This window comes from Mus musculus, chromosome 5, assembly GCF_000001635.26.
Source record: "Mus musculus strain C57BL/6J chromosome 5, GRCm38.p6 C57BL/6J".
NCBI classification, from domain to species: domain Eukaryota; kingdom Metazoa; phylum Chordata; class Mammalia; order Rodentia; family Muridae; genus Mus; species Mus musculus.
The window spans coordinates 142,607,440-142,626,674 of NC_000071.6; the positions used below are offsets into that span (position 1 = coordinate 142,607,440).

General features: G+C 48.7%; 1 protein-coding gene and 1 pseudogene across 2 annotated transcripts in view; both read right to left on the reverse strand.

Annotated features, from left to right (window-relative positions):
• The window catches only part of Mmd2 (monocyte to macrophage differentiation-associated 2), a 45,457-nt gene extending 43,960 nt beyond the window's left edge, over nucleotides 1-1,497 (reverse strand). Inside the window, exon 1 of one of the 2 annotated variants that reach the window (XM_006504753.4) lies at nucleotides 1,119-1,497. Coding sequence is in view for 1 of the 2 variants with exons in the window: in NM_175217.6 (NP_780426.1) it covers nucleotides 1,119-1,168 (50 nt within the window). In the remaining variant the exon portion in view is untranslated. The remainder of the gene's footprint in view (nucleotides 1-1,118) is intronic. The other variant, NM_175217.6, reaches the window with a different exon arrangement.
• Nucleotides 1,498-15,020: 13,523 nt separating this feature from the next.
• On the reverse strand, nucleotides 15,021-16,165 carry Gm31274 (annotated as a pseudogene).
• Nucleotides 16,166-19,235: the final 3,070 nt, after the last annotated feature.

The window sequence follows — 19,235 nt, forward strand, 5'->3', positions numbered from 1 at the left end:
GCCAAAGGACTGCTGTCCGTGTAAGGCTGACCTGGGCCACATAGTGTGTTTCAGAGAAGCCTGGGCTACTAGGCTATAGAATGAGACATTTTTTAAAAATAAAATTAAAAAAAGGACTAGGAAAGGCATGACAAGATGGCTCAGCAAGTCACGGAGTTTGCCACAAAAGCCTGGAGACCAGGGTTCAATCTCTGGAATTCATAGATAGTGGGAAGGAAAGATTCAACTCCACAACATTGTCTGACCTCCATATATGTGTGGGGTACACAACCCCACATGCAATAAAAATAATAGTAATAATAATGATACTCGTTCAAGACAACCAAATCAAATCAAAATGCACACCAGATAATGAAAACTTCGTATTAAAAAAACACAATGCAAAATAACTCACAACTAACGTGTTCAGATGGGAATCAGGTATACAAAATGTTAACTAAAATATACTCTTGTGAGTCCCAGCCCTAATTTCAGCATCCAGGGGGGCTAAGGCTGAAGAATTAAGTTCAAGACAAGCCTGGGCTACATAGTGAGATCAAGGCCAGCCTAGGGTATGTAGCAAGACTGTCTCGAAAACAGGAAAAGAAGGACCAGTGTTCCCGAGCTAGACAGAGCTCTGTGAGGTCAAAGGACAGCTTGGTCTACAAAGGAGGGTCCAAGCCAGCCAGGACTACTATAGTGAGACCTGACTCAAAAAATAAATAAATAAAATAAAAGAAAGAAAAGAAAAGAAATCTGGGTTCAGGGAGGACCCCAGAGAGCTCCACAGGGATGGAGCAGTTCCCCCACCCTTAGATTTGCTTTCTAAGGATCATCTCATATAATCCTCCGTGGTTCCGAATGGTGGAGACTCTCAGAGTTCACCGGGTCGCAAATGTGGAAACTGAGCTTTGGACCGAAGAAGCACCTCGCCCAGGGGAAAAAGGAAACTCGGAGAATCCGCTGCGCTGAGCGCAAAAGCGGGGTGACAATTACCACTCCGTTATGAAGAAGCTGGGTTGTTCTAGCCCCAGGCAACGGGGTCTGTGCATCGAGCCCAGTTCTCCAGACAGTGGGGAAAGGAAAGAAGGATCTTGGTGTCCTGGCCCCTGTCTATCACCCCCTGACCCGCTACTCACCTTGCATATTTGGTTTTCTGGAAATCCAGCAGCCTGGCCAGAGTGAACATCGCCGCGGTTCCATCAGCGCCCAGACCAGGGCTGGGACGCGGGAACACCAGGAGCCGCTTCGGGAGGCGCAGCAGGTTGGAAAGGTGTCAGATCCTCGGGCTGCTCCAGGGCCTTGAACAGACCCGATCAGTTGCCTCCGGAGCCCCGAGCCCCTGAGCCTGGAGTCTCCCGGATCGCAAATCCCGAGCAGATGGTGGCGGGGGCGGGGCGGGGGCGGGATATGGGGGGGACTTGGGCGCACGCTGCCAATCGCCCGGCTGGGAGGCCCCCTCCCTCCTGCTAGCTTCTCCCCGGGTCCCCTCCACCCCATTGCTGTTCTAGCCAGCAGAAGACAGCTTGGACTAGACTGAACTGCCTCTGTTACGGCTTGCCATCCGGGCAGCACTGCAAAGCCACAGGGGACGCCTGGGGACCGAACTAGGTGGCACCCTCAGTTTACTTATTGCAGGCTCTTAGCCCTGAATCCACCCTACCATCCAGGACTCTGTGTCTCTAGGAACCATCTTGCTCCACCCCCTCCCATTCCACCTTCGCCGCTGCTCCCCTCCCCCCTGCCCCCTGCCCCAATCCCCATTCACATCCACATCCCAGTACCAAGATGGGGACATTCCATCATGTTCAGAATCTACAGCCCCAAGTCTATCCTCATGTCTTCAAACTCCAGTTTTCTTTTTATTATTACTTTATTGCATTTTAATATTTTAAAGCATTTATTTTTAATTTATGTGTGTATATGTGCGCAGGGTGGGGGTGGGGCTATGTGCATATGTGAGTGCAAGTGTGTGGAGATAAGAAGTCTGGGATCCCCAGGAGCGGGAGTTAGGGGCAGTTGTGAGGCAACCGAAGCGGGTGTTGGGATTCGAACTCCAATCCTCTGTATGCACAGGAAGCACTCAACCGCTGAGCAAGCTCTCCAGCCGCCTGCAGTTACGTATTTATCATGCGTGTAGAGGGCAGAAGGCAACTTGCAGGAGTTAGCTTTGTTCCTACACCATGGACAACTTAGGGACAAAACTCAGGTCTTCCGGCTTGAAGACAAGCATCTTTACCTGTTGAGCTGGCTCACCAGCCACCAGATTCAGCTTTCTGCTTTAGGGGGGGGCGTGACATCTTTGGAGGACGTGGGAACCCAATCTGTCTCTGAACATTTTGAACACCCCTTGAGGGAGCTGCAGGGGCAAGATGGTCTTTGGTGTTCATGACAGCTACTATTGTTGACTTTCCACTTGGCAGGATCTAGAATCACCAAAGATACAACCTCTGGGCATGTCTGTGAGGGATCTTATTGGTTGGGTAAGGGAAGGAAGGCCACCCCTAAATGTGAGCTGGACCTTGATCCTGGGCTGGGGGCTGGCCTTGAATAAAAGAAATATTGTGAACTTAATGCCAGAGTTCCTGTCTCCTAGATTCTTTTTGTTGTTGGTGGTGGCGGTTTTGTTTTTAGAGATAGGGTTTCTCTGGGTCGCCCTGGCTACCACTCTGTAGACCAGGCTGCCCTTGAACTCAGAGATCCACTTACCTCTGCCTCAATGCTGGGATTAAAGGTGTGCATCACCCCGGCCCAGCATCTCTCTGCTTCTTGACCATGTATGCAAGGTGACCAGATGGGTCCCCAAATTGACGACAAGTCCTCTCCTCCTCCACCATGGCTTCCCCCTTCCTAAGTCCATAGCCCCCTGATCGTCTCAATTTGCTTATTTTTACCCAGTGCTACAGGTTGAATTCAGGCTCCAGCACATGCTAGATGGACACTCCATGATTAGATTACATCTCTGGTCCCCTTTCACTTTTTTTTTTTTTTTTTTCAGATAGCCAGGCAAACTTACTCAAGCTGGCCTTGAACCCACTCTGTAGCCCAGGCTGACAGTGAACTTGTGATCCTCCTATCTTCGGCCTCCCAAGTGGCTGGGAACAAGGCCTCCTAAGTGGCCTTGCTCTAGTTCTTGTTTGGAATGCTGAGAAAAGAACACCCACACCTTCTGGGTCAAGGGAGCAGAAAGAAGAAGCAGACTGACAGAAGACTGCCTGGTCCACCTCTGCCTTCCTCTGCTGGGCCGGGCGTGGGCAAAGCCAGAGGGCTACAGGGAGATGGTGCAGAGCGAGGAGATCATGGCAGGAGTGGCAGTACCTGGGGGAGGGGTGGGGAGGATGAAGATGCTGAAGGAAGAGGCAAAAAGGAGGACCCTGGGTGCTTACATGTAAGACTGACCAGCCTCAGTTGCTGGCTTAGAAATTCAAGACATCTAACATGCTCATCCCACCACATGGGATACAAAGAAAGCCAGGACAATTTAGCAAGATCTTATCTCAATGAAGAAATCAAAAGAGAGCAGGGCATATTACTCCCAGTAGATCACTGCCTAGAATCCCCTAGTGAGGGGCTGGGACCGTGGCTCAGTGGTAGAGCCCCTCCCTAGAATCCCCCAGTGAGGGGCTGGGGTGTGGCTCAGTAGTAGAGCCCCTGCCTAGAATCCCCCAGTGAGGGGCTGGGGGTGTGGCTCAGTGGTAGAGCCCCTGCCTAGAATCCCCCAGTGAGAGGCTAGGGTGTGGCTTACCAGTAGAAAGTCTACTTAGCGTGTGTGAGCCCCTGAATTCAGTTCCCAATATATAGGAGTGAAAAAAAATTAACAAAAATGTCACAATTAAACTAATTACTCTTTATGCTAACTTTAAAAACTAATTTTAAAAATGATGCAGAAGGCCAAGTAGTGGTGGTGCACATCTTTAATCCCAACACTTGGGAGGAAGAAACAGACAGAGCTCTGAGTTCAAAGCCAGCCTGATCTACAGAATGAGTTCAAGATCAACTAGGGCTACACAAAAAAACCCTGTCTTAAAACTGGGGTGGAGGAGGGGGGGATAAAAAAGAAAAAGAAAAGAAAGAGAAAAAGAGGCAGAAGGAATGGCTAGAAGACTATTATTTATATTATGTATATTTATATATCCTAATTGAGTTGGGGACACATGTTTGTTTGCAACTCATGGTAAAATTGACAAAGCTAGATGTAGTGGTTAAAACCTGTAATTCCAGAATTCAGAAGGCTGAACCAAGAGGATCTTGTGTTCGAGAGTAACCCGAGCCACAAAGTAAGAAGATGACAACAGAGGAGGGGGGGGGTGAGGGCGAGGAAAGAGGAGAAGGTGGTGGTGGAGGAGGAGAAGGAGCAGGAGGGGAAACCCAGCATGGGGGGGGGGGTTGGTGAGACAACTTAATGCACAACATTCTTGCCATGCAAGCAGGAGGACTTGAGTTCAAGTCCCCAGTACTCACATATAATCTGGGTACAGTGGCATGACTCTATAACCCCAGTTCTAGAGACACAGGGACATTTGGTTTAGGGAACTTCTGGCCAGCCAGCCTCACCCAGCTGGGAAGCTCCGACTGGATGAGAAACCTTGACCCAAGAATTAGGTCGTGGACTGGAGATAGCGCCATGATTAAGAGCACCTGCTGTTCTTGCAGAGGGCCCAGGTTTGGTTCCTAGCACCCACATGGTAGCTAAAAACCACCCTTAGCTCCAGTTAAGGGGATCTGGTTCCCTCTTCCAGCCTCTGTGGACACTAGACATGCCTGCAGTGCACATACGTACATGCAGGGAAAACACTCATAGCATAAAATAAAAATAATAAACCTTTTTTAAAAAAAAGATGGAAAGCAACAGAAAAAAAAAAAGATCCAATCTTGACCTATGTGGACAAGGGTGGATACACACACAGAACAGAGTGAGCCAGGCTTATGTGACCAAAATAGTATGGTATGAGTAGAAGACACTGGAATTCAGGGGGACCAAAAACATTCCTGAAGGATATGGCGCATGGGCACAGGCTATCTGCGCTTGAATCTCAGTCTCTGCACCCTGAGCTCACTGTCAAATACATTAGTAGAAACATTACTAACTTCCCCTGACCTCCAGGAGACAAAAACCAAATAGAAGCAGAGAGAGTTAAGCCCCACGTCGCACACTAACCCACAGGTCCAAGCCTCTCTATCAGATGCATTAAATCCTACTGTCTGTCTCCCAGCAATGTCTGCCCCAGCTCTCAACCTCAACTCAGGTCTCTCCTGACATGGCCTGACCCTTTCTTGATCACCTTTCTTCCCACGGAGTCCAAGTAAGATCCCAAGTGGTCACTGGTAGCCACAGTTCCTAGGGGGCCTGAATCAGACCTCTCCAAGGCTATGCCCTCCTCCTTGGCCTAAGCTGTTTGCCCACTTCACTGCTATCCACTTTTAAGCAGGTCTTGACAATGAGCCTGTGGCGACCACTGGGAGACCCCTGGAATAAAACGTTCAGTCTAGAAACGGATATTTCCACCTCCATCAGCTAAAGAAGTTGAATAAAAAATAAGTTACTATTTTTACTGCTGGGATGTGGTTGTTATGGCAACAAAGGGCCTGACTCTTGCTCCTGAGTGGGGGTTGGGCTATGTTTGAGGGAGAAGGGGGAGGAGGTGGCTGGTGGGGTGGTCAGCAGCAAGGAGGGAAGCCTGAGGACCACAGGTCTGTCCTGTATACATCATAGGGACCCTTGGCCACCCAATCTACACCTTCATAGTTCCTTGCCACACCACCTCCCTCCTCTCTCCCTCCCTCCCTCCCTCCCTCCCTCCCTCCCTCCCTCCCTCCCTCCCTCCCTCCCTCCCTCCCTCCCTTTCCTCCTTCTTTCTTTTCTTTTTTATACTTTCATAGTGTTAGGGATTGAACCCAGGACTTACATATACCACACAAACACTTTCTGACAAACGGAGGCTGGAGCACTGCAAAAGGAATTCTGCTTCAGTGGTAGAGCCCCTGCCTAGAATCCCTCAGTGAGAGGCTGGGGGCGTGGCTCAGTGGTAGAGCCCCTGCCTAGAATCCCCCAGTGAGGGGTTGGGGCGTGGCTCAGAGGTAGAGCCCCTGCCTAGAATCCCCCAGGGAGGGGCTGGGGGCGTGGCTCAGTGGTAGAGCCCCTGTCTAGAATTCCCCAGGGAGGGGCTGGGGCATGGCTCAGTGGTAGAGCCCTTGCCTAGAATCTCCCAGGGAGGGGCTGGGGCATGGCTCAGTGGTAGAGCCGGTATGGAGCATACTTGAAGCCCTGTTTCCATCCCAAACAACGCTATAAACAAAGAAGTAAACACTTTTTTACAATGCTAGAAAAGAGCCACATAAGTGACAGACTCTTAAATTTACTGATTAAAAAGGAACAACCAGTTTTAAACTGTCCCAGTTATAGCATATATTGTTAGGCAAAGCTTGTTGCTGGGCTGGTGGTGTGGCTGCATGGCACAGTCCTCACTAGCATACAGAAAACTCTGTGTTGCATGCCCACACCTTCCAATCCAACCTTCCATGTAAGGTTATGATAGGTGTCCCCAGGAAACCAGGTTCTATGAGGTCGGCGACACTGGAACTTCCTTCTCTACTTTGCCAGCTCTCGTTGACCTAAAGCCACTTGCACCCTTCAATAGACATTGATTTCCCTCTGACTGTTTTAGGCTTCCAATCCAACCTTCCATGTAAGGTTATGATAGGTATCGCCAGCCCCTCACTGGGTAATTCTAGGCAGGGGCTCTACCACTGAGCCACACCCCCAGCCCCTCACTGGGGGATTCTAGACAGGGGCTCTACCACTGAGCCACGCCCCCAGCCCCTCACTGGGGGATTCTAGGCAGGGGCTCTACCACTGAGCCACGCCCCCAGCCCCTCACTGGAGGATTCTAGGCAGGGGCTCTACCACTGAGCCACACCCCAACCCCTCACTGGAGGATTCTAGGTAGGGGCTCTAACAACCCCTCAAGTACTTGTCTGCTTGTCTATAGACATTACTTTCTGCATAATTTCTATGATTGTCATAGAATCAAAAGATAAACTCAGCCTCATAGAAGGAGAGCCATTCTCCACCTCCACCCCCTGCTGACCTCCCTGCAGACTCTAGACTCCTCTTTCGGTGCCTCAGCCTCCCTATTTGGGCAAGGTCCCCATCTGGGCACTGTTTCTTTTATGTGGGACCCACGGGTAGATCAGAGAGACAGAGCTGGTGGGAGCTACCACCTAGAGGCACACACTAAGTCTGAGGAGGGGGAGGGAGCAGCCAAGATAAACAAATCTGGTGTGGTCAGCAGAGATTTTTATCAGGAGCAAGTACTGCACTGGGTGAAGTCCAGTGAGAACTGAACTCATTGTGGGCTTGCACAAAGGTATCTAGGTAGCGCTCTCTCTCTCTCTCTCTTTCTCTCTCTCTCTCTTTCTCTCTCTCTCTCTGTGTGTGTGTGTGTGTGTGTGTGTGTGTTCATGCCTGTACTTGTGGAAGCCATAGATCAGTGTCAGAATCATGCTTAGAATCCAAACACTGCAGTTCTCCTTTTATTACATTTAGTAATGTATTCTGGGGAGAGGAAAGCATGCCAGAGCCCAGGTGTAGAGGGCAGAGAACAACCCGTGAGCGTTGGTTCCCTCCTTCCACGATGTGGGTTCCGGGGCTCAGACTCAGATCACTAACCTTGGCAGTAAGTACTCACGAAGCCGTCTTGTACTATCTTGGCTTTTGCGGTAGAATTTCTCACTAGCATGGATATTATGGAACTTGGCAATTCAGCTAGTCTGACCGACCAAGAAGTCCAGGTATCCTCCTGTCTCTGCCTCCCTAGAGCTAGTGTTAGAAGTGCCGGCCACCACCCCCTTCTTTGGTTACATGTGTCTTAGAGGATAAAGCTCCAATCCTCATGCCTGTGCAGCAAGCACTTTGTGGACTGAGCCATTTCCCCAGGCCTTTATTTTTGCAGAGCTAAGAGTGAAACCAGGGCCTTAAACGTCCAATGTTAGCATCCTACCACCGACCTCCTCCTCCTCCAGCCCTTTTTCCTGAGACAGTCTTACTATGCAGCCCAGACTACCCCTGTACTTGAACTCTCTCTGCCTTGTCCTCTGGACTGCTGGGATTACAGATACGAACTACCATGCCCAGCTAGTTCTGGACATTTTAAAAGCGAGGAATAGGTTAACCAAATCTGACAACACACCTCTGAAATGCTAGCGCTTGGGAAGCAGAGGCAGGAGGATGCGGAGTTCAAGGCCAGCGTGGATGCTACAGGTAGGTTTAAGGCTAACTTGTGCGCTACATTGTTTTCAAAGAAGAAAAAAGTGCTCAGAGGGAAAGGCCTGGGAGGAGGCTCTGTGGGGTCAAGGAAACAGTTACAAAAGGCTGCAGGAACTTCTGCTTGTCTGCTAAAGGCTTATCAGTAGCCAAGGCTGTTGTTCCTGAGAGGAGGGCACAAACGATTCTTTTCCAGCCTTGATTGAGCTTTCTCTGGCAACCTTTCAGAGAGAGTCTCAGGTCATCTCAGGATGTGGCCAGTGACCTGGTAGAAGCTGAGACAGAGGCTAAGATGGAAAGAGAACTCATGGGAGTCTGCCTGGGGTTCCATCAATGGCTTTGGGGGGGTTGGGGGGGTTAGCCTGGGTGGCAAGAGATAAGAGGAAAGAAGGAGGGAGGGAGGGGTGGAAGGAAGGAGGGAAGGAAGGAAGGAAGGAAGGAAGGAAGGAAGGAAGGAAGGAAGAAAGGCTGACTTGTCTGCCTACTTCTGTAGAAAGCTTGTCAGATCAGGGAGAGGCAAGATGAGGAAACAGACAGAAACAGGATGGGAGCTGGTGGGCTGAGTGGTCAGAGGGGGAGAGTATTCAAGAGGGACAGACAGTGGGAGAGATAAGTCACCAGGGGTGGAGGGGAGGAAGTGGGAAAGGCAACTGGTGAGAGACAGGAAAGAGGACTCAGAAGGAAAGGTGGCAGCTGGCTGGGGAGGAGAGGTAAAGAAGTCATCACTGGCTGGTGGTCTCTTGTGGACCCTTCACTCTGATATTTTACTTGTTGATTTATTTGCCATGGGAGCCGGAGCCGTGAGGGAATGTATGAGGAACAATGAGTCCCCGAGTCAATGTGTATTACAGACAAGGACAAATGCCTCAGACCCATGAGAACTGGCAAGCAAAGCCTCCCTTCTGCTCTGAGGGCTGAAGTTTCTCCAGGATGACTGCAACCCGAGACTTAGCTACAGACAGATACCTCCCGTTCTGACTCTCAAACCGCTTTCCCTGGGCTGGACATAGCAAACACTGTGAGGTACCAGACTGATCAGAGCAAGTACAGCTCACCTGATCCCAGTTTATCTGTGTCTGTCTGTCTGTCTGTCTGTCTGTCTGTCTGTTTGTGTATCTTTTCTGCCAGGACCAAGCCATGCTGGAAGTGTAATCTGCCCTGTTTGAAAGTGTCTTGCAGAGTGAAGGCTACCTGGAACTTTCTACACAGCCCCTCAAGTTTCCCTCAAACTAACATCAGTGATCCTCCTGTCTCGGCCTCTTAAGGGTTGGGTTACAGGCACCAGGTACCACATCCAACTCTAGTTTTATGTCTTATAGGACTCCATAGGAGTGGAATCATGCCTGTACTGGAGGGGTTCTATCTGGTTTTCTATGTATTTATTCTGTGTGTGTGTGTGTGTGTGTGTGTGTGTGTGTGTGTGTGTAATACACTAGCATGTACGAGTGATGGAAGGAGTATAGAGACCAGAGGACAAGGTTCAGGAGTCAGTTCTCTCACCCCACCACGTGGGTTGCAGAGATCAAACTCACATTGCTGTTGGGTTTGGTGGCAAGCCCCTTTACCCGCTGATCCTTCTTGCTGGCCCCTTGTTTTTTTCTGGGAACAGGATCTCACTATGCAGGCCATGATGGCCTTGAATTCACTATATAGCTCAGGCTGGCCTTGATGTTTCGGTGATCCTCTAGACTCAACCTCCCAAGTCCTGGCATGATTAAAAGGTGCTGTCACCCTGGCTTGGGATCACGTCTCTACAATGTGATGTCCTTGTGACCCATCCAAAGAGTAGGTAGCAGTTAGTCCTTCCATTTCATGACACTCTAGAATACAGTATGCCCTGGTTTATTTGGGTTCACTATGTCATACTGTCCTGGAGGTGGGAAGGGTTGCTCCCAGTGAGCTCTAAGGCTTCTTCTCTCAGGGGGCATAGTTGACTATTTATTTATTTGGGGTTCTTCAAAATGTCAGGTCTGATGAGAAAGTGCTGGAGACAGGAGAATGAAAGGAGATCCCTCCAGAAGTTTCCTTAGGCAGAGTCCTATTGTGTCAACTTTTTATGGGGCGACAAGAATAAACACCTATTTGCCCCCACATAGGAAATCAGTGACAGACTAAAGCAATAACTCTATCAAAGTCCAACTTGATGAACCAGTGAGTTTCATGGGGGTTACTAGCAGGAGTGTGGGTGGGGAGCTACTTGGAGGAACAGAGCCTCTCAAAGCTATGCGAACCCCTGAGAAGCCTACCCTAATCCACCATGGGCAAGGACTCATAAAATCTGCATCCATGAAGCTCTCAGGACAAAATACAAGCAGGTTAGCTTCCTCTCCCCAGTCCATCATAACTACTTCTATAACCTTGGACAGGGGTTTTGTGAATCCTTGTAATTTCAGGAACTTCCTGAGATTTGTAAGTTGTTTGCTTTCTGAATCTTAAAACGTCTCCCTTTTTTCCTGGGAGAGAATGCTTCAAATTGGAAGAAATTGGTAAATCAAAGTCAAGACCCATGCTTAGTGTCTAAGACAGTGGAGGGCTAAATGCTGTTCCATTGGCGCCTTTTCATGCTACCCTGTGTTGTTTCAGGGTTCCAGCAAAGCCAGAGCCTAGAGCTGGTCCCTCTATACATCCCCATTAACTCATCCTCCTGCATAGTTGGTACAGTCCAGATAACACCAAATAAATCACTTCCCTCTCACCTCCCCTGCTGCCTCATCCCCTTCTGGAAGACTTCTGTTTCTTCTTCAAGGCCCAGCACTAAACTCTACAAAGCCTCAAGGTTTGAAGCCACCATCCCCTTCTATACTTCCTTCTGACCAGCACTGAGCCTCCACGCTCTACTCCATCCTCCTCACCAACAAAGGCCAGCAACACAGGCCTCTACTATGAATCAGACTATGAGTTCTTGGAGTCTGAGGGCCCTAGGATGGGATGAGAAGACACAGTCTCTGGATTCGCACTGGGGTGGGCTAGTTTTTAGCAGCGCCTAGGATCTGGATGCTGCCAGGAAACAGGGATTTGTTTCGTTTTGTTTTAATTTGTATTATGTTTGGTTATTCGTGAAGGCGTTGGGGGTTGGAAGACAACTTGTAGGCATCTGTTATCTTCTCCCACAGTGTGGGTCCTGGAGGCACAACTTGTCACCAAGCTTGATGGCAGCTGCCTTCCTCTCAGCCAGTCCTGATCTGATATTGTCTTTTGAGACAGGGTCTCCTGCTGCCCAGGCTGGCCTCTAACTCCCTATGTAGCCGAGAATGATCTTGAACTCTTAAAGCTAAGGTTTCCACCTCTAAAGTATTGGAATGACAGGTATATATCATCATCACTCAGTTTTGCCTGGCTTCATGGATGCTAGACAAGCACTCTACTAACCAAGCTGCAGGCTTCTCTCTTTTTTAAAAGATGACTTATTTATTTTTTTATTTTATGTGCACTGGTCTTTTCCCTGTAAGTATGTCTGTCTGAGGGTGTTAGATTTCCCGAAACTGGAACCACAGACAGTTGTGAACTGCCATGTGGGTTCTGGGAATTGAACCTGGGTCCTTTGGGAAAGTAGCCAGTGCTCTCAATCAATGAGCCATCTCTCCAGCCACCACCACCCCCATCTTTCTTTTTCTAAAATAAAATGTTGCTATGTGGCCCAGGCTAGCCTTGAATTGGAAATTCTCCTGCCTCAGCTGCCCAAGTGCTGGGATTATAGCCTTGAGCCACCGTGCCAGGCATACCTGTAATTCCCCCTCCCCTCCCTTCCCCTCCTTCCCCCTCCTTTCTCTGCTTTCCCTCTCCTCCCCTCCCCTCCCCTCCTCTTGCTTCTCTTATTTTGAAGGGGGAGGGGCGTCTATTTGATTTTGAGTCAGGGTCTCACTACGTTGCTCACACTGACCTTGCACTGACTTTGCAGCCCCAGCAGGTCTGGAACTTGGAACTCTCCTGCCTCTGCCTTCTGCCTTAGCTGTGGTTCTGGGCCTGCCTGCATCACCATGGCTCCGCTCTCAAGGGCACCCACCGGCTGCTCTTCCACTGCTGAGTTGGTTTCCCAGCACCCACATGTTGGCTCACAAACACCCATAACTCCTGTTCCAAGGGATCCAACACTCTCTTCTGACCTCAAAGAGCACCAGCCACATATGTGGTGCACACATACACACATTCAGGCAAATAAAATAAATAAATCTTTTTAAAAATGTTCTGTTCTTAAAATTCTGGGAACTGACCATGAGATCTGATATCTACCCTTCCTTAGAGCTCCTGAGTGTGTATGTGTGTGAGTGTGTGTGTGTGTGTGTGTGTGTGTGTGTGTGTGCGCGAGCGCGAGTGCTGAGTGGGGGGCTTGAGCCCCACCCAGTCTAGGACAAACCCCTACCCTACCCTAGAAGAGAAGCCACAGTTCAGCAATATCCTGGCCCATGGTGCCCTCTGGTGGCTGGCAGTAAAGTCCCATCAAGGTGATTACAGATAGAGAAGGAGGTGTAGGGTTTATTTAGAGCTGCAGTTCTCAACCTGTGGGCCACAACCCTTACACAGGAATCACATACCAGATATTTACAATACGATTCATAATAGTAGCAAAAATCACAGTTATGAAGTAATCACGAAAATAATTTTGTGGTTGGGGGTCACCACAATATGAGGAGATGTAATAAAGGGTCGCAGCATTAGGAAGGTTGAGAGACGTTGATTTAGAGCATCTACAGGACTGTCACTGTTAGGAAGTATCCATCAAAATACATAATATTAATTCATTTTAATTATCATGTCATACAACAATTATATTGTTCCTTTATTAAGATGGTCTCAGCCCCCCCTCCAACTGGAGCTCCCTGTTAATGACTTCCTTGTCTTCCCCCTCCCAAGTGCTAGGATTATAGGCCTGCACTGTCAACCCCAGTTCACATGGGGATTGAACCCAGGGCTTTGTGCATGCTAGGCTAGCACACTGCCACCTGGGATCTGTTTCCATTTTAAAAATGAATTTAAACGCTACAAATCAAACCCAGGGCTTCACACAGCTAGACTAGCACTTTACCACTGAATTAAATCATCAGCCCCACCACCACCACACACACACACACTTTTTTCAGTGGAGGAAGGAGTCTATGTAGCCTAAGAAATCACGCCTCAAACTTGTGATGTTCCATCTGCCTTGACTTCCTGAGGACTGGGGTTGCAGGTGGGCATCACGATGCCCACTTTAAGATGCCCTGAGCCTAGTAAGACACTTCCAGCTTCCCTGTGCTGGCAGCCCCCAGTCAATGCTCACCTGAGTCCTCGCCTTCTCCCCAAAGCTTTCCTGTTCCTCCGCCTGCCTGTGGGTAGGCCTGTCACACTGGAAACCACAAGAGCCAGCGTTGGGAAAAGGACTACTTACCTGTGCTCATTGCATTTCCACATGCATGTGTCAGGAGTTCGAAGCCAGCCTGAGCGACATAGCGGAAGGGAAAGGGAGGGAAGGAAGTGGAGGAGAAGGAGGTACATCAAAGGATGGCAAAGGCCTGGGGAGGTGTGGAGGAATCCAAATGCCTACTTTGGGTTTTGTTTTGTGTGTGTGTGTGTGTGTTTGGTTTGGTTTGGTTTGATTTTTGCTTTGTTTTGCTTTGTTTTGTTTTGTTTTTTTGAGACAGGGTTTCTCTATGTAACCCTGGCTCTCCTGGAATTCACTCTGTAGACCAGGCTAGCCTCAATCATGTGGATGTCAGAAGGCAATTTGCTGTTGTTTGTTCCCTTCCTCTACCATGTGAATACTGGGAAATGAACCAGGGGAGGCTTCTAAGCAAGACTTCTTGCTGACCCGACTCTTGTGCACTCATGTGTGTGTGTGTGTGTGTGTGTGTGTGGGGCAGGGTAACATGTGCCACAGCACACCTCTGAAGGTCAAAGGACAATTTTGAGGCATCAGTTCCCTCCTGCCACCTTTACACAGGTTCAAAGGATCAAACTTAGGCCTCCAGGCTCCGGTGGCAAGCTCCCATACAGGGTAAGCCACATCAGGAGGTTGGCTTGGGGTTTTTGAATTTGGGAGAGCTCCAGGTGGAACTCTGGTCAAGTGATCAATTGGCTGGAACATCTGCAGCTCAAGGGAGTCAAATGGTCAGAAGGAAAGAAGGTGGGAGCCAAAATCATGTGGCAGCCCCTCAGTACCTTCACTTGTGTGTGTGTGTGTGTGTGTGTGTGTGTGTGTGTGTGTGTGTGTCTCTGTGTGTGTCTGCATCAGTGGTTATGTGCACATGAGTGCAAGGAGGTGATCACCTGGAGCTTAAGTTATAGATGGCTGTGAGCTGTGTGACCTGGGTGCTGGGAATGGAACTCAGGTCCTATGTGAGAGCAGCTGTGTTCTTAGTCCCAGAGCCAGAGCCACATCTGCAGTGCCCCCACCCCCACCCTCACCCCTGGAATCTTCGCTGAAAGCTAATGTTGCTCTGAGATGGCATTTAAAGCCACAAGACTCACCCCCTCCTTAGGAATCAGTAGAGAAGAGGCGTGATGTTGCCTGAACTGAACATTATAGAAGCTTATCTTCTCCTGACCCCACCCCCAATGCTGTTTTAACCATAGGGGCATGTCTGTGTAGTGGAATAGCAGGCAATAGGCAAAAAGAATGTGTTCATTATAAAGTGGCAGGAAAGGTTCCTTGTAGAGTGTTTGCCCAGTATGCAGGAGGCCCTGAGTTCCCTCCCCAGAGCCCAATAAACCAGGCAGGCAGCCACACATCTGTTCTCCCAGAGGTGGAGGGAGGAAGATCAGAAGGTCAAGGCCAAGCAAGATGTAGTGGCAAACATTTTCTTTCTTTCTTTTTTTTAATGAATAAAGCATAATTCCTCAATGTTTTAATAAAACACAATATAAATTGATACATACAAAGTGTTTTTATGATGTTACGACTTAAATTAACACATCATATTATGCTTAAGCACATGTTGACACCTAACCTTTGCTCTTCTTCAGAATTACCTTTGCTGCAGCCAGTACGTGGTAAATACGAGATTTACTTTCACAAGCATTTGTCCTGGACTCTTCTGCCAATCGCTGAACAAAAAGTAGGCAATTCAAATGGATCAGGAGGTCGCAGCACCTCCCCAGACCTAGGTGCGGCTTCTTCTGCTTAAGGAAGGTGCCTTGCTCTTTACCGGCCTAGTGATTGTGGTGGAGGGCGCCATCCTCACGGCCCATCGCAAGTCCCTTGGCCCCGGGCGACTTCGAGCTCAGAGCCTCTCACCGAAGACTGACATGCCACTTCCCTCCTCACACTCCAGAGTGGTCGATTTATTTGTTTGTTTGTTTGTTTGTTTGTTTATATTTTTCTTAAGGCAAACATTTTTAATTCCAGGATTCCAGAGACTGAGTCAGGAGGATGCTGACTTCAAGGCCAGTCTGTAGGGTAAAGCAAGTTCAAGGTTCAGCTCGGAGTACATGGCGTACACCTGCAACCCCAGCACTTTAGAGACACAGGTAGGAGAATCAGGAGTTTGAGGTCACAGAGCTTGAGCGTTGGCTCAGGGATGAAGAGCATTTGCTGCTCTTACAGATAACTGGAGTTTCAGTCCCCATACCACATGGCCACCACTCACACAGTTCGTCACTCCAGCCTCCGGGGAGCTGATGCCCTCTTCTGTCTTCCGACGGGACTGCACACGTGGTGGATATACATGCAGAGAAAACACTCATACACATAAAATAGTATTTTTCAAAAAAAAAAATTCATGGTCATCATCACCTACAGAGGATGTTTAGAAACCCAGCCTGGGCTGCATGAGACCCTGACTCAAGAAGAGAAAGGAAAGAAAGGGCAGGCCAGAGAATAACTGTGGATAAAAGTGCTTGCCCTACAAACCTGGTGATCTGAGAACCAACAATGGAAGTAGAGAACTGACTCCTAAAGGACATTCTCTGACCTCCACAGACATCATAGAGGGAGGGAGGGAGGGAGGGAGGGAGGGAGGGAGGGAAGGAAGGGAGGAAGGGAGAGAGGGAGGGAGGGAAGGAGGGAAGGAAGGAAGGAAGGTAGGTAGATAGAAAGATACATGATAGGCAGATGATTGATAGATGGCAGAAAGATAAATGATAGATATAGATTGATTGATTGATATAGGTAGATATGTAGGTGGATAGAGATAGATAATAGATGATAGATAGATGATAGATAGATAGCAGACAAATAAATAGATAGATAAATAAATTGATAGATATATACATAGTTACATAGAAAACAAAACATATTCAAAAAGAGCAGTAGCCTCCACTCACACGCAGGGCTCATTTGTAGAGCAAGCAAGAAAAGTGAGTCCCCATTCCCTGCCAGGATGCAATGTCCCTAGGCTTTGCCGGGGAAGAGGCCAACCTTAATGATAAGTGCTCCCTGGCTTGGCCCAGAGGGATTGACTTTATCTTAGACCAGAAGTTAACTTCACTGGAGAGCAGTAAGCCAAGGGAAGTTCTTCTCGGTCAGTGAGCATGCAGAGGACTGGAGAGCTATGCACTCACAATTGGCCATACCCACGCAGGAGCAGATAAGCCATGGGTGTACCTGGCCATGCTCCCATGCTTGCCCAGACCCAGGGCACTAGATCATCGAAACAGATCCTTGTTAAAGGCTTTGACTATGCCGGGGTGGTGGTACACACCTTTAATCTCAGCACTCAGAAGACAGAAGCAGGCAGAGTTTGAGGGCCAGCCTAGTCCACAGAGCAAGTTCCAGGTCAGCCAGGGCTACACAGAGAAACCCTGTCTCAAAAAAGCCAAAAACACAAAACAAACAACAACAAACAAACAAACAAACAAACACCCAAATACCTTTGACTAAATCTGAGAGCCCTGGGCTGGAGAGATGGCTCAGTGGTTAAGAGCACTGACTGCTCTTCCAGAGGTCCTGAGTTCAATTCCCAGCAACCCCCATGGTGGCCCACAACCATCTGTAATGGGGATCTCATGCTGTCTTCTGGAGTGTCTGAAGGACAGTGACAGTGTACTCACATACATTAAATCAATCAATCAATCAATCAATCAATCAAAAAAATGTGCTAAGAAGCCAGAATTTTGTTACTGTTTTGCTGTGAAACAGGTTCTGAGGTGCCTCAGGCTAGCCTTGAATCTCTCCTGTTCACCTCTCTAAACTTGCTTGTTGGTTTGTTTCAAACCAGGGTCTTCCACTGGTGTGTTGAGATAGGATCTCATGTAGGCCAGGCTGAGCTCAAAGTTGTGCATCCTCCTGCCTCAGACCTATGACTACTTGGATTAGAGGTGGAGCACCACACCCAGATGACAGCCAGGTTTAAAAATGGTGAGACCTTAAACCAGGTGGTGGTGGCATATGCCTTTGATCACTGCAGAGGCAGGCAGACCTCTATGAGTTCAAGGCCAGCCTGGTCTTACAGAGCTAGTTCCAGGACAGCCAGGGCTACCCAGAGAAACCCTGTCTCAAAGAACAAAGAAAGCAACAATAAACAGGGCTCGGGGGAGCAATTGCTTAACATATATGGAGCCTGGCTTTCATTCCCACCGCCTCATTAACCGGGTGTGGTGGTGCATGTCTATAATTCCAGAGCTCAGGAGGCTGAAGCACATACATCAGGAAATCAAGCATAGCCGGGGATATAAAGCAAGATCCCTGCCTTTAACAACCAAAAGAAGAAGAAAGAGAGAGAGAAAAAAGGAGGGGGAACCCACTTAGAACATAAAACTTTTTAAAAACAGTTGACTTTTCAATTGCATCATCAAAGAAAACCCTGGAGACCTGAAATAGCGGCTCAGCTGGAGTGTCTGCCCTGGCTAGCTTGCTTAGTGTCAGGAGTTTGGTTCCCAGCACAATATAAACTCATAAAACTGGGCGTAGAGGTACACACCTGTAATCCCAGTCCAGTCAAGGTAAGACGGTGAGGAATTCAAAGTCACTTTTATCTACATAGTGAATTGGAGGCAACAAGGCAATAATTGAAGTCTTTTTTCAAAATAAACAACAACCATGTGTGATGCCTTTAAATCCCAGCATCCCAGACAGAGAAGCGGGCACATCTCTGAGGGTTCGAGGCCAGCCTTATTTACACAGTCTGGGCAGCATAAATAAGTAACTGTCTCAAAATAAAAAAGGATATGGCTTGTTTAATTGAAATAAAATATGTCTAAGCAAGTGGTGCATGCCTACAACCCGGCCCCACTTGAGACACTGGGAAGGGAGGATGGTTGCTCACGTCCATCTGTGTAACAAAGACGCTGAGCTTCCTGGGTACTGCGGCTTCTCCATCAGAGCCCTGACCACACAGCTCCAGGTTTTCGTGTTCATGCCTCTGTGAGTTTGTTATCCCCAGCCACCCTAGGTAAGTCATTGCCCCCACGTTAGTTAAGCCTGCTCAAAATAATTTCCAGTTAGGTGCTGTGTTAGACAGGAGAATTAAGTCCTTTTATCAACAAGGCCATCTTGGCCACTTCCTCAGCGTTCGTGCCAGTGTTGCTCCAGTGGTCATGTAAGACATATGGTTCCCAGCTGGGGAAGACCAGCGACTGCTTACCCACTTAGGGAATGGGCAGAGGCTCTTCTAGCTGTGTGAAGGCTGGAAGGACGCTCTATGAGTAGCCAGAAGGGAGGAGACTTCCAGGTCAATACCTGGATTCCCCCACGTTCTGAGACTTGAGTACATGGCATCTCCAGCAAAAGCATATTACTATCAAATTCTGGAGGGTAGCCTGCCACACTTTTGACCTCACTGTCCAATGCCTCTGAAAGAGATGACTCATTCACAGCATGAGGCTCTTTATTTATTAGCCTGCGGTGTCTAGTAGGGCTTTGTTGTCCTGTTAAGAGGGTAACTCCACTGAACTCTTCTTCTATGTGCATATCTGTGTAATATGGGAAGCTTCTACAGTAACAAGTTGCCATATGGCTTTTCCTAAAATCTTTAGCACTAGTTGACCTTCCCCGTATCCCCTCCTCTATGCCAAATGCCCACCCCCGCCCAGTTAACCCTTCCTGCTCCGTTATTCCCCTTTACCTCTTTATACCACTACA